The following is a 14,348-nucleotide window of genomic DNA, read 5'->3' on the forward strand; positions in this document are numbered from 1 at the left end:
GTATTGCTCGTAAAGGAAAATTCAAATTCAAATTCAAATTCAAATTTTTCAAATTCAAATTCAAATTTTTCTTTACGAGCAATACATTGTACAGTTGAGTCGGTGGTACAGTGTTATTATTCAGGTAAAAAAAGGATTATTCTCCAACAGCCTACTTCTAGTGTGTTTCACTACGTTTTAAAATAGTGGAACTCAAATTAATTACAAAAGTTTCTGTCAGCTAAAATGGAAAAATTATACTATTGAAAAATTGTGTCAATTTTTAATTTAAACTATATAGTGTGTGGTAAGAGACAGAGAAAAAATGGAGAGATATAGTGTGTGGATAATTTAATATTCCATGAAATCAAAATTTACGCGGTAACAAGCATGTTTATTCATTTATTCAATGAACTCAACTTCAAACGTTCGTATCGAGTACAAGATGCATATTTAGGAGTATAGTAGTATGGACCTTTTTTATAGGAAATTTTATTACCTACACAATGAAAAAAAAACGGCTCTGTAACTTGCATAGTTTCCGAGATATCCCGGTTAGAGTGTTTGCGTAGCCCTCATCCTGTGTTAATCAAATGGGAAAAATTCAAACCGGATGCGTCACCTTTTAGACTTGAGCCACCGTGCTCCGCTTGTACGAGGCTTCGTTTGAGGCGCCAAACTAACGTTTTCAAAGGTACACAAAAAAACTTAAAAAAAAAAAAAACCACCCTAATGACCATATTATAAAAATTTATGAGTCATAGAGAAGAACTGGGCTCGATACAGATGTATATAAATTGTATATCTAGAGATCTTTTCAAAATCACTTACCAATTACAAAAACTTGTTTAATTTTTATAGATTGATTTGAATTTTACGTAATCGGCAATGAGGTTAAACACTTATCTATGTAACTTGAAAAAATCATTATATGGACTCAAACAAGCGCCTCGGTACTGGAATGCTAGAGTCAATGAGTTTCGAAGAAAGTACAATCTAGTGCAGTCTGAAGCGGATCCTTGTATGTATGGAGGGATGATCACGTGTGAAAGCGTGTTTTTGGCTTTGTTCATCGACGATTTGCTGATTGCTTGTAAACCGTCGAGAGTGATTGAGATAGTAGTAGAATATCTAAGAGAAGCGTTTTAGATAACGATTGGGGATGCAAGCACATTTGTGGAACTTCAAATTACGAGAAATCGAGGGGAAAAATCGATGGTGACCCATCAGAGCGACTACGCAGATAAAATACTCGAGAATTTCAGAATGGCCGATGCAAAAGCAGTGAGCTTTCCTGCTGACCCACACGCGATGCTAGAACCTGTAGAAAAGGCGTAGAGGGCGAGAATAGGTCGCCTTATCGGAAAGTAGTCAAGTTCGCTCTTGTTTTTGTCAGTACTGTCGCGCCCTGACAGTTCATACGCGGTAAATTCGGTCGTAAGGTTTATGAATATGCACATCGAAAGGCATTAGAAACCCATAAGGCGAATTCTCCCATATCTGAACGGAACGCGAGATCTTGGAATAGTTTATACAAACGGAGGAAAAGAGTGCAATCTAGTGGGATATTGCGATGCTGATTATACGGGCGATTTGGAAATGCGTCGTTTGTTTACTGGTTACGCGTTCAATTTCGCAAATAGACTAGTCACGTGGTCGAGTCAGTGACAGAATATGGTAACGTTGAGCACCACCGAATCAGGGTATGTAGTGGCAGCAACGGTAGCAGGAGAAAATATACGGTTAAGAAGTCTGCTAAGGGATTTCGGTGCAAGCTGTAATAAAGCTACGGTGTTGTATGTTGACAATCAAAGCGCAATCAAGTTAGCGAAGAACCCAGAGTTCCATAAGAGGACTAAACGCATATATATAAGACTTTACTTTATTCGTGCGAAAGTGGCTGGTCAGGAAGTTAAGATAGAATACATGTAAGGTTGTATTGATCAAGATGATGTTTGGAGTGAAATCGAGCAATTCGATGCCTATAAACTATATACAGGAAGTTTCATTTGAAATTTTTGGATGATAAGTACAATGAAACAACAAAATAATTCGTTTCTAACCTATAAACAGGAATCTAAAGCGATGCTCCTTCTCCTACGTTTCTCTCCGACTCTCTCTCTCTGCCCACCGTCCTTTTCCACCAACGGTCTAGCGGTGTCGCTGTCAGTATGGCAGTGAAGGCTTTAACCCTAGCAGCTGTGATATGAAAGAATTTTTCTTTTACATGCCCCTCCCGGAAACGAAAGAGAGCAGGCAACGTTTGCGAAATTATCGAAAATCATCGGGCCCGCTATATCGGAGAAGTTTTGAGATATGGTAGTAGTTTGATTCCTGTTTCGTATGTCCAGAGTCTACTTCGTGAATGGTATTTAAAATCTTGCCAATTATCGGAAAAGGGCCAAGTCTAATCTCGTATAATTTTTTCCTGTTTAGTCTTGCTCCATTTTCCTCGTAAACCAAATCGTTGGCATTGAAATTAAGGTTTTGTTCGGTTTTTATCATATCTTGACTTATTGTATTCGTGATTTCTTAGGGAATTTTTATATGCCACTTCTTTATTATCACTCAAGCTTTTTTTTCTGATAACTTGCCTGGGCCTATTGGGTCAGCTTTTCCGAATAATAGATATTCTGGACTGAATCCCGTTACTGAGTGTTCTGTTTGGTTGTACTGGTCTGTCCATTATTCCGCGATTTTTGACCATGGTCGAGACTTTGTTTCATTTATTTCACATCAAATTCGGTTTACAAGTGTCTGATTAAGTCGTTCATTAAGCCCATTAGAAAATTGACAATTTATTGCTGTAAAGATTAAGTTTATGTTCTGATTTTTCAAATCATCTTTAAACGAGTTCGAGTTAATTCCGCTATATTGATCCGTAAGTAGTGTCCGTATTTGGTGTTTATCTTGGATTTTCTTTAGCATTTGTATAAAGTCCTCAGATGTCTGCTTTTTCGATGTCAGTAGGAAAGCGTATTTGGTAAAATGGTCTATCAAAAGATGTAGATTTCTTTTTGTCGATCTATTTCCCACGAATCCTCCAATTGTATCCAGAGGAACAATTTCAAATGGTTTCTTTGGTAAACCGAGTTTGAATAGGAGACAATAATGTTTCCTTCAGGTTTTATTTTTGGCGCAAATTTTACAGTATTCATAAATTTGTTTCGTTATCTATATTCGGTAGTCAATATCAGTGTCTTATCCATAATTTTGTTTTTACAAATGTGTCCGTAGTCTTTGTGAATTCTCAGTATTAGTTGTTTTCAGAATTCTTTTGAAATCATTATTCGTTTACGATCTCCCTTTTACCTATAAAATGTTCCGTTTTCGAGTAGTATCTGCTTTGAATTTTTCTGTAGTTCTTTGTTTGCACTTTGGTCTTATTTTATGTTTTCGATCGTAATGAAGTTTACTGTTTTTATATGTTCGTCTACGTTCTCTAGATTAGGCAGAGGTGGATTTCGTGAAAGACAATCGGCTTCCATATTGTCTTTTCCTGGTTCGTATTTCATTCAGAAGTCGAATTGGGATAGAAAGTGCATCATATTGTTACGTCCCTGCCGGTAACTACGGCGGCGCCCTCCCTGCATCATATCCTTATCGACACGTAGTTACCTCAAGAGAGCTTTACGCGCTCTTACCGTATGTCTTAGCTAATACCTACATATACAATTACTATCATAATATGCACTACCCTCAGATCAATAATTCTAATATTCACCATTATTTCATTAATAAGGCTCAAACGTATATGGTATATATATGTTCACATTTTGACCGTTATATCTTTCAACATTAGCTTTCACATTAAACTATAATTTACGATTCTCAGCTGCAATACCTCAGGTAATAAACACTTGCACTAAAATTTCAAACTTAACACTCAATAAAGATAATCGAGTAGACTAAACATTGGAAACATGGGAAGAGAGATCATACATGACTCAGAAATAAATGAAACCTCATTCTCAGAATTAGGGATAGCGCCCTTATTTAATGAACACGCGGCCAATTAGCGTATCACCGCTTGCTTTCTAAATCAACCATCTCACGCTAATTCCCCGCCAAGATCCTACGTACTAATCAGAAACCTTACTCCTATGTTATTTAACATCCTTATCCAATCATCTTAGACCCGCGAGAACCCGCGATTCTTTTCAGCTCCTCCTACTTTTTCCACCCCTTTTCTCAATCCTGATTCAAATTAGATCATAATAGTTTCATACATCATAGAGAACAGAATAACTTCAGACATCATAGAAATCAGAACAACTTTAGATATCATAGAGAACAGAATTAATCCAGATATCATAGAAAAGTTTAGACTCAGTGAGAATCTATCGAACTTTTAATCAAATCAGAACTCAAACGAAAATCACAAAATCAAGTTATCGAACAACGAGCTCAAAATAACAAACTTTCAGAATTGGTAGGTGAGTTGAGTGGGGAAACCCGAAACGCTGATCAGACGATTTCCCAGACTCATTGTTAGATATAAGTTAATCTAACAGTTTTATAGAGTAACATCTAGAGATATTTATCTAGTCTATGACTGAATCTCTTGAGTTTTTGTAGTCATGGGTGTTCCTAAAGTCTCTCTCTTATTTTGCATCTGCAAATGGCTGTAAACACGTTCTTATAATAAAAACTTTATTATCGCAAGTTATCGGGTCCATCCTTTCCCTAATGTGACATAACTATAACACTCATAATCAACCACTACGTAAGTCAAGAACATAACCTGAATCACGCAGCGAATCAAACCTCCTCACGACGTCCCTCTCAGGACGTAACAATATCACCCAATTCTTCGTCCGATCTTAATCGAATATTCTGACCTTCCAGTGGTTTATGGTCGGTTATGACCAAAATTTTTTTTCCGATAAGCCAGTACTGCCAGAATTCAATAGCTTCTTTTATAGCCAGATATTAAAAAAATATCGCTTTATTTTCTTCTTGATATTTATTTAGATTATTTGAAAAAAAGGCAATCGGCTTTAATTCACCGTCTGGTTGTCTTTGTTTTAGTACCGCTCTAATACCATCAGTGCTAACGTCCGTATAAACAACCATTCGTGCGTTTACATTATAAATTGCTAATATTGGTTGTGAGCATAATAAATTCTTGGCTTTCATAAGTGCTCGCTGGCATTCTTATGGCCATAAGAATTGGGTGTTTTTCCGAAGCAGGTTATGTAATGATTCCGAAAGTCGCATGGAGTATCCAATATATTTATAGTAGAAGTTTATCTTACCAAGGAATAGCCGAATTTTCTTTCGAGAGTCTGGTGTTGGAAATTCTCGGATCAACCTTAAGTTGTCTTTTAGTAGTCCCACAGTATAATTTTATATTACATGACCGAGATATTTTGCTTCGTTTTTCCCAAAGTTACATTTGACGTGTTTTAAGCGAAACTCTTCTTGCAGGTAGCATTCGCCAGTTCCTCCATATGTTCTATATGTCCTTCAAAAGATCTGGAAAACATAAGAATGTCGCCAATGTATTTGATGCAAAAAGAATTTAAGTAATTTATTCGAATTATATTGCTCAGAATTCATTGGAATATTGCGGGAGATGTCTTGAAGCCGAATGGTAAATTTTTCTACTGCCAGTGGCCATCTTGTGTTACAAGTGCAGTTTCTTATCTGTCTTTAGCTCTCAGAGGAATCGCCCAGAAGGCGAAATTTCTGTTCAGTGTAGTGAACCATTCTGAGTCTCGTGACTCTTAGCTATAATCTCCTCTCTTAAGGGGAACAGTTTGAATTTCGATAGCTGGTGTTATGCTGGTGATACAGAATGGATCTGGATTGGATGTTGGATTAAGCTTCGTTACTGCCACATTTTGGGATCGTCTTCCAACATTGTTTACGTTTGTTCCACTGCTGAACTTGAGATTTTACTTTTAGTTAATTGTGATAGTTGAATCCTCCACGAAACACTTGTTAACTTTTAGATACGACTAGGTATATTCAATTAATAGTTAAATAATCAATGAGACATTAGATGGAAAAAAAGTAGAATTCTTGTGCGAGGAATTTGACCGGTCAGTCTGGCGTCTTCTCGCAGAGTCTCTCTTCCTCGATCCTCGATCCGATTCCAGGTGGCTGTGACGCAATCAGTTAACCGTGCACACCGTGCCATACAACCCAGGCACCACTCAGAGCACGCACTATTTAAATCATGCTATATCGTCACAAGTAGAATATCATACTCGAAGTTCTCATCATCAACAACGAAGCCTTCCACCATTTTTTCTATTTTGTGGATTTTTATTTTCATAGTAACGAAGGAAGAGTTTTGTTTTGCCTGTAAAATTTTTCCTGCCAGCGACAGTTCTGAAGGTATTCCTATCCTCTTGTGTAGTCAGATCCCATTTTGTTTTGTAATCTTCGAATTCAGAAAGGTTATTTTCGCACCTGGATCGTAAATTCCTTGTATCTTATTGTCATTCAGAAATACCTCCAACGTAATCAGTGGCGGCAAAAATAGCTTTTTTGATCGATTATCGTTTCGTTTAACGTATCTTGGACCTTTACACTGTTTACTGTCCTAATGTTTCTCGGTTATTCATTTTGATCTTTCTGTTTTGATCTGCATAGTGCCTCGAGGTGGGATCTTCCTGTCAAACCTTTTTTTTGCCTTATCGGCAGATTCAGACTGGGTTTTGAGGTTCCTGTATTGGTTTCCGTAGCTGTCTTTCTATTTTGTACTGGGCTCTCTAATTTACGTGACTCTGTTAACAAATCCTCCACTGATGTAAAATTTGTTTATTTTTTATCTTGTATTATTATTGGTAAGTCGGTCACAATGAAATCAATTAGTTTATCCTTTGGGAATTTATCTCGAATATTTACTAATAAGTTCTCTCTTCGTAAAGCGTAATCCACCAAACTAACCCCGATGTAACGAAGGGAATATGACTCTTTGTTTTTGTGACAACCTGTTTCCCGAAAACTATCTGGAAATGTTTTTTTCCATGTGTCAAAGTCTACGTCCAGACCGATTGTAATTACCTTTGACGTGAACCAATCCTTAGCTGTCCTGTCTAGGAATAGACGTAATATCAAAATTTTTTCCTCATCCGATGTTACGTGGTATCGTTCACATTCTTCTTCAAATGTCTGAAACCAACTCGTTATTGGGAAGTTCTTTCCATCGAAGTTGTCCAATATCAAATCTTCACGTATTTTCTTTACATTTTTCTTTTTTTGGTGTCGCTTCTAGCACTGCTACTTTTCTTGTTGCAAGGATTATTTGTTGTAACAACGTAGATATATCTTCTTCCTTTTCTTTCTTCGTCATTTTCATTTCATATCCGGGGGTCGTTGTTGCTTGCATGTACATACATACATCTCTTTGTATACTATATATGGTAAATGTATGGTACGTTCCTCTAGTTTTCATTGCAGATAAAACAGTTTTTACCTTACTTATTGTACAAATCTCCGGGTGTTTGTTTAAGTTTTGCAATCCCACTGGAAATTCGTAGTATAGTTCCGTGCCTACTGGTTGAATCTATTTCAGGTTATAAACGTTCGTTTTCTTATCTGCTGCTTCCTCCACGATCGCATAGAAGCGAAATTGAGTTGACATCGTGTAGAGTTTAAGCTTTCGATTCCTGTTTATAGATTAGAAACGAATTATTTTATTATTTAATTGTACTTATCATTTAAAATTTTCAAATAAAACCTACTGTCTATAGTTTCTAGGCATCGAATCGCTCGATCCCACTCAAAACCTTGTCTTGATCAATACAACCTTACAAATTTCTCTCCGACTCTCTGTCTGCCCACCGTCCTTTTCTACCCTCGGTCTAGCGGTGTCGCAATCGGTATGGCAGTGAATGCTTCAACCCCAGCAACCGTGATGTCAAAGAATTTCTCTTTTACATATATTCCTACTGTGTCTATAGAATATATTCTCACTTGTGAGAGCCAAAAGGTTGATTTCTTTACGAAGGCTGCGCCTAGACAGAGATACAATACTCTAAGAGACAGTTTAAGTAGAGCTTCAGCGAGAACTCAAACAGTGAGCGTGTTGAGAAATGAGCTTCGACTATATCCCTATCGACTGCTAACAGCTAACTTCACATGGGTTCCAAGATGTGTCGCGACCCCACCAAGTATCGACTGGTTTCGGTACTACGCATTGGTTGTGTGTGTTGCATTGGTGTAAAGCAAAATGGTTACATAAGTGTTGTATTAATTGTTCCGTGTTATTCCCAACATTAAAGAAATCGAAAAAATTGGAAACCAGAAAATATGATGTACTATTGTTTTATAATGAATTCTAAAACTACAACGTATGGCTGGAAATCGAAAAGTAACGCGAAATATATAACTTGGCATGTGTAAGTAATACATCGTAGTTCAAAAAAATAATAACCTTGAAGTTTGGCTCCAAGCTGGTATAAATATCATTATTAAGTGTCTGCATTATAACTTTGTTAGACTGCCAACGTCTGCTGCAAATTTAAAAAAATTGGCCCATGCTTTGGTGTGTGAGTATTTCCAAAAATTAGTCGAATCTGTTCAAAACACTTTCCATCAGACTGTTTTGAGCAATGTGGACTATCCAAGCTACGATTGAAACCAGACTCAGTGCCAATATTGTTTATGCATTCAAAGTCACAAAAGTAATTTATTATTTTCCAATATCGTTTGCGTATTTCTATGATGGTATCATGAATACTGACTTTATATTTCTCTGTTCCAGTCACAGTGGAGCCTTGCAAGACATAACTACATTGAACACCAGTAACACAATCGGTAAAGAGGCCTGCACGATCACATTTGAACCTCCTAACAAAAGGTCGAAGCCAAATTCAATATCCCTCTGTGTCCCTAGTTGAGTCCTGAACGGTATTCTAATTTTTATGTAGTACTATGTATGATCATCATACCAACGAGACAAGTAATTGAAATTTCAATTGAATTTTGTTACTCCCAGCCAGTAAAAAATTATACTAGATAACTCAGCGGTTGAAGAAGAAGAACAAAGTAATACGGCAGTGCCGGAGACTCCCACTGTTATACCCAAGATCAAATATCCCGGGAGTTTTCGCGGGAAGAAATTCCAAAAATGTCACCACAAACCATAGTAAGGTCGATGCAGATCTTGAAACAAGCATGTAACGACAAAGACACACATCTGAAGAGAATGCAAAGAACACGATATAGCCAAACAAGAAAAATCGATAGGTTAAAAAGACTCCCGGCAGATTTGAAAATACATGATACACATTACTACAATATCTCCATGAGGTTTCGGTCAAGGAGTATGGTTGAGTACCAGCGTTAGCTTATGGTATTGGAAACGTGAGGCTCAGTTAGTATGGCAAGCGCTGTATATGGTTGCCGATACTGTTGTGCAGGCTATAGCTAACAAGGTAGCGTACGTAATATAGCTTTTGTAGTTAGTGCTTCAGTCTGATCAATCACTAATCCTTCACTGAGTCCTTTACGTAGAATGTTATGTGACCAAACATTTATTTCTCAGATTGTGCACCCTACAAGACGACTTAACTGAAAATGAATAAAGAGGAAAAATATAAAAGTCAGAACAATAACATTTTTCGAAAACTCAAAGGCAAGTCATGATAGCCTAACAGATTCGAATAGAAGTGCGTAAAAATTAATTGTATAAATATTTATTGAAGTCAAAATAATTGCACATATTATTTTGTAGATATGGGATTCATTCCCTAGTGGAACAATGATTCACTGTTTTTTTTTAATTCATTAGAACTAATTTATTTTATCTGAATTATTATAGCTCCTTGCGAACAAGTTTTTGCTTACGTACCTTATACTCAACGACATTGTAATGTACTTTTTAGGAAGAGAAAATATATTGACTTTATTTTCCGTACAAAACAATTTTTTCAATCGAAACTGTCATGTGTCTTCTGAATGATTGAAGATATTTAGGTTCATTTGATAGCACTTATTTCCAGTTGCTCAGTATTTGGTTTCAAATACAGTGAGTATATTTCTGAAGTAATACGTTATGATATGGACTGGACGACTCTAACATTGCCAAAGATACCGAGAGGGGAAAGGCTCTAAGAAAGTATCCAGCACATCTGCGATCCTTTGCCTTGACGTTACATTTTTATAGCGCATGCGTTTTTAATTATGTCCGTCAAGTGCATCGGAATCAATTGCCAGGAGCTTCAACGATACGGGCCTGGTATAGTAGCACAGATGAATCTCCAGGCATCACGAGAGAAGTGATTGATGCATTAAAGAAAAAAGAATGCAGAAGCAGCTGGCAAATGAATATTTGCTTATTTGATGGCTAACGAAATAGCAATTTGAAAGCAGGCAGAATGGAATCACTGCGAAAAAGATTCTGACGGTTATGTAGATCTTGGGACAATGACGCCTGAACCCGAACATCAGCCATTAGCAAAAGATGCGCAAACTGGGGTAAATGATCGATGGAAAGTGCCTGTTGCCTATTTCCTAGTTCAAGCATTAACAAGCTTCAGAACGAGCAACGATTACGACACAAGTTCCTCTTGCTATTGCCGAAACGCGTATTTTGGTAATAGCATTGACCTATGATGGTCTTTCAGCCAATATCCCGCACAAATCATAATTTTCCAAATGGCCGTTACTTCGTGGGGTTAAGTCAAATCTTGGTTTACGGGCCCCCGCAGGCTTGGGATAGGAGCTAGCAGTCCATAGATATATAGTCAGAGAAAACAAGATTTTCATACTTCCGCGTTCTCTTTTGTACGTCGTGCGCCTCGGTGCGCAGCCGAACGAAAAGCGCCGAGCCACGCCCCTTACCGGGGAGTCTTGCCAGTTTCCTGGTTTCCGTTAGCTCTGTGAGCTCGTCTTTCTGTACGATCAGAAATACAGATGTGCTCGATAGCGACTTAGCCGGATAACCGGATACCGGATAGTCGACGGATGTCCGGCACATCACTAGTAAGAAATGAATAAGAACTAACAATAAGTCCAGAAACATTTTCGTGTTCTATCTAATCTCCAACCTTGACATAGAGAAAACAAAAATCTATGTCGCAAAATATACTAGATAGGTTCTGTGACACAGTATCAAAAATAACTATGCCCAAAACTTTAATATATTCAAATCAATTGAAAAAATTACAGATTTTATTAAAACAATGACAACAGTGGCTGAAAAATTAGGAGTGTTTGCTTGAGATATACTTGAGTTATTCCGAAAAAAATAGTAAAATAGTGGATTTTTTCAAAAAAGGCATTTATTTTCAGAAATGAAAGAAGAAATTGTGTGAAAAAAATTAACGTCCTATTATAATAAAACTACGATACATTTTTACTGTAAAAAGGGATATTGTTAAGGTTTACATTATAAAGGACTAGTAACACATAATTATTTAAAAAAAAAGGAGACAAAAAGTATTCTATGAAATTACGCACCTGCGTAATGGTTTTAAATCCTAAGACGATGTTCGCTGCAGATAGGGCGATGACAAGCTGCATAAGCCTTTCTGCTTTTCTATCCTCTTTTGTGGTACCATTTGCACACCGCTAAGGGTGCGGCAGCTCAATTCTTCATAGAGAATGTACCAATTGAACATCTGATTTTGAAATGTCTGTGATTCCATACCTGATGCTTCTTCCAAGCACTCGAACGTTTTTTACACACTGGGGTACAGCCGAGACCACTCAACCTTGAACGGCTGTCGCGCAGAGAGTAACAGCGGTCTGAAAATGACGTTACTGGCTTGGAGACATGGTAGTATCTTCGAACTAATGCCAGGTGGTGCCACAGACGGGATTTTCCTAAATTTGGGTTCTTTAAATGAACGGAGAAACGGCGTAGGGCCGTATGTAGAATCCCGATGCGTTACACTTTCATGTTCAATTAATTCAGCAAATTCTGTCATTTTCTACATCAACAATAACGTAGCAAATAAATTCAGTAATTAAAACAGACTTTTAAGGTTTTTATGCATATTGAGCGATTTTGACGTAGATTTTCTCGCCGCTCATACGCTCATGCTATTCACGATTGGCAAATGATGGTACTGACTCACGTATGTGAGAAAATTTCACTGGACCACTTCGGTTTCATGCATCTTGATTCTATTCTTCGCAGATTCTACAGAGTTTGCGTTGAAAGTACTCCAAGCGCCAGGAAATTTTGTGTGTCAACAGATGTCGTTGTTACTTTTGTTACAACAACATGCAGGGTTTTCATTCAAACAGCTGAAGTTCCAATTACTCAATACGTTTCCAGAACAAAATTCACATATTTCGTGGATTCTATGATCCTTGTCATTTGAAATGCTTCTTGGGTTGGCTTATTATTGTATTTGCATTTCACAGAACTGTATTCATTTTTATTTACATACGTACTGATCCGCAGTTTTTATCTCAGTACATGTATTTGATTGGATTATTCATTTTACCTAATGTTTACTAGGATAGGATAAGTTTGACAGATTTCTTACGTATCGTTGCATTTATTGACACAGCAGAATATACTAGCACATTTATTTGCAGAATGTTGGTGGAAAAGCAGGGAGAGCTTGCCGAACAGTCTAATAAACTTCGAAATGGCCTGTTTAAAATTGATGATACCCGTACAAAAGTGACCGAAATGGCAGCGGCACTTGAAATAACTCAGGAGCAGGTTCTCACTTCTACAAAAGAGTGTGAGGAGTTCTTAGTGGCAATAGTGAATCAACGACGGGATGCTGATGAGACTCAAAAAGCTGTTACGGCGAAATCCATTCGGATAACAGAAGAGTCAGAAGAATGTAAGAAACTCGAAGCAATTGCTCGGGCCGATCTTGCTACAGTGGAACCAGCCCTTGCTGAAGCAATGAAGGTTATACTCTTAATAGATATTTCATTCTTTTCTGCTCTTATTTGCGATTCTATTTATGATGAGGAATGTGACACTTATTCAGACGATCTGAGTATTCTATTAGCAATGTCAGTTAACATCACTCACGGACTTATGGACGGAGTCTTTCCCTGCTCAGTTGCGGCGAAAGACAGAAGGGGAATCAGAGCCGTCAGCCATCTTGATGAGCTAAATAGATATACGTATACCCATATATGCGTATATCACGGATACATACAGATGTGTACGCGCGTGTAGTTGTCTGTTATTATTGTATAGGTTAGGTCAGAAGGTAGCCGACACGGACTAAGAATTCAGAATAATACAACATGCCTTAGTGTGTAGCGCCTAACTGCAAAAACAGATCATTCTCAAAATCAAAAAAACAATGTGAGGTGGAAGTAGAGAATAATGGATTATCAATTTGAAGTTGAATCTGCTTTCAAGGGCCGGTTCTACCAGCTCTGAATACCGTGATTCTTCCGAAAATTATATACAACGAACGAAATTGAATATTTTCCATTTCATCTAACGACAAATAGCAACAATTCAGCAGCTATTCAATTTATAATTAATAATATTTTGATCCAATAAATAAAATTCCTCCGAAAAAACGATAATATTTATGGTTGCTAAAACCGACACTTGTTCTATATACAATAATTTACGAATTATTTAACGCGATATTTTCTGTCCATTCTGTCATTGTATTATCTTTTTTTTTGTTTTTTCTTTGTACACATTTATACTTATAGTATTATTCTGGTTCTATGTACAGGTGCTTTGCACCTCTATAGAATGTACGCCGGAATTAAAATTGGATTTAAAAAAAAACGTGCTTACCTGCACTGTTTCTTAATTATACAAAAGAATTGAAGCTGGGTTCGTACATACTTATACAGTTCGAGGAAATAGTTTATGCCAACAATCTGTCCGCAAAAACTAATACTGTCTAAAGTGAATCGTTTAAACGTGGCGCCCGAAAACTTAGCTCATCAACATGGCCGACGCGCTACCTCATGTACTCTCCCCAAGGCGCATACCCCTCGCCCTCAAGCCTAGCTTGCGCTCCGTCCATAAGTCCGTGACATCACTTAACAAGATATTAAAACAGTGATAACTTGACTATTTAGTACAGATGTTACTTCCTGAAGAGGAGGTCGCGAAAAATCTTTGATTCACTGCGTGATCTTCTGTTTAAACTGAATCCACAAATCTTGTGATGTTCAGGTCACAAACCTTGATAGTCTACTCGTATGATGCCTCAACTATGAGATGTTCCTTTGTAATCGAATTATGGTTTTGTTTCACAATGATGTTCTTATGGAATCATTTAGTTATACTGAGTTCGGAGGTTCTGAATGTAAGCGTTCAGTGATTTGGAATGAGCTGTGCTCGATTTCGAAGAGTTCTGAATTGTCTGTAGTCTAAAGAGGTTCCGATTGCTTACGTCTTGATTTTAGTTCTGTGTTCTTTAACGTTCAATTTTGTTTTCTCTAATTATAATTCTTTCTAT

General features: G+C 37.3%; 1 protein-coding gene across 1 annotated transcript in view; it reads left to right on the forward strand.

Annotated features, from left to right (window-relative positions):
- Positions 1–14,348, forward strand: part of LOC124413872 (dynein axonemal heavy chain 2) — a 468,252-nt gene that overhangs the window by 298,448 nt on the left and 155,456 nt on the right. The window contains exon 31 of the mRNA XM_046894658.1: positions 12,487–12,814. Coding sequence (XP_046750614.1) covers positions 12,487–12,814 — 328 coding nt within the window. The remainder of the gene's footprint in view (positions 1–12,486; positions 12,815–14,348) is intronic.

Source organism: Diprion similis, chromosome 13, assembly GCF_021155765.1.
Source record: "Diprion similis isolate iyDipSimi1 chromosome 13, iyDipSimi1.1, whole genome shotgun sequence".
NCBI classification, from domain to species: Eukaryota; Metazoa; Arthropoda; class Insecta; order Hymenoptera; family Diprionidae; genus Diprion; species Diprion similis.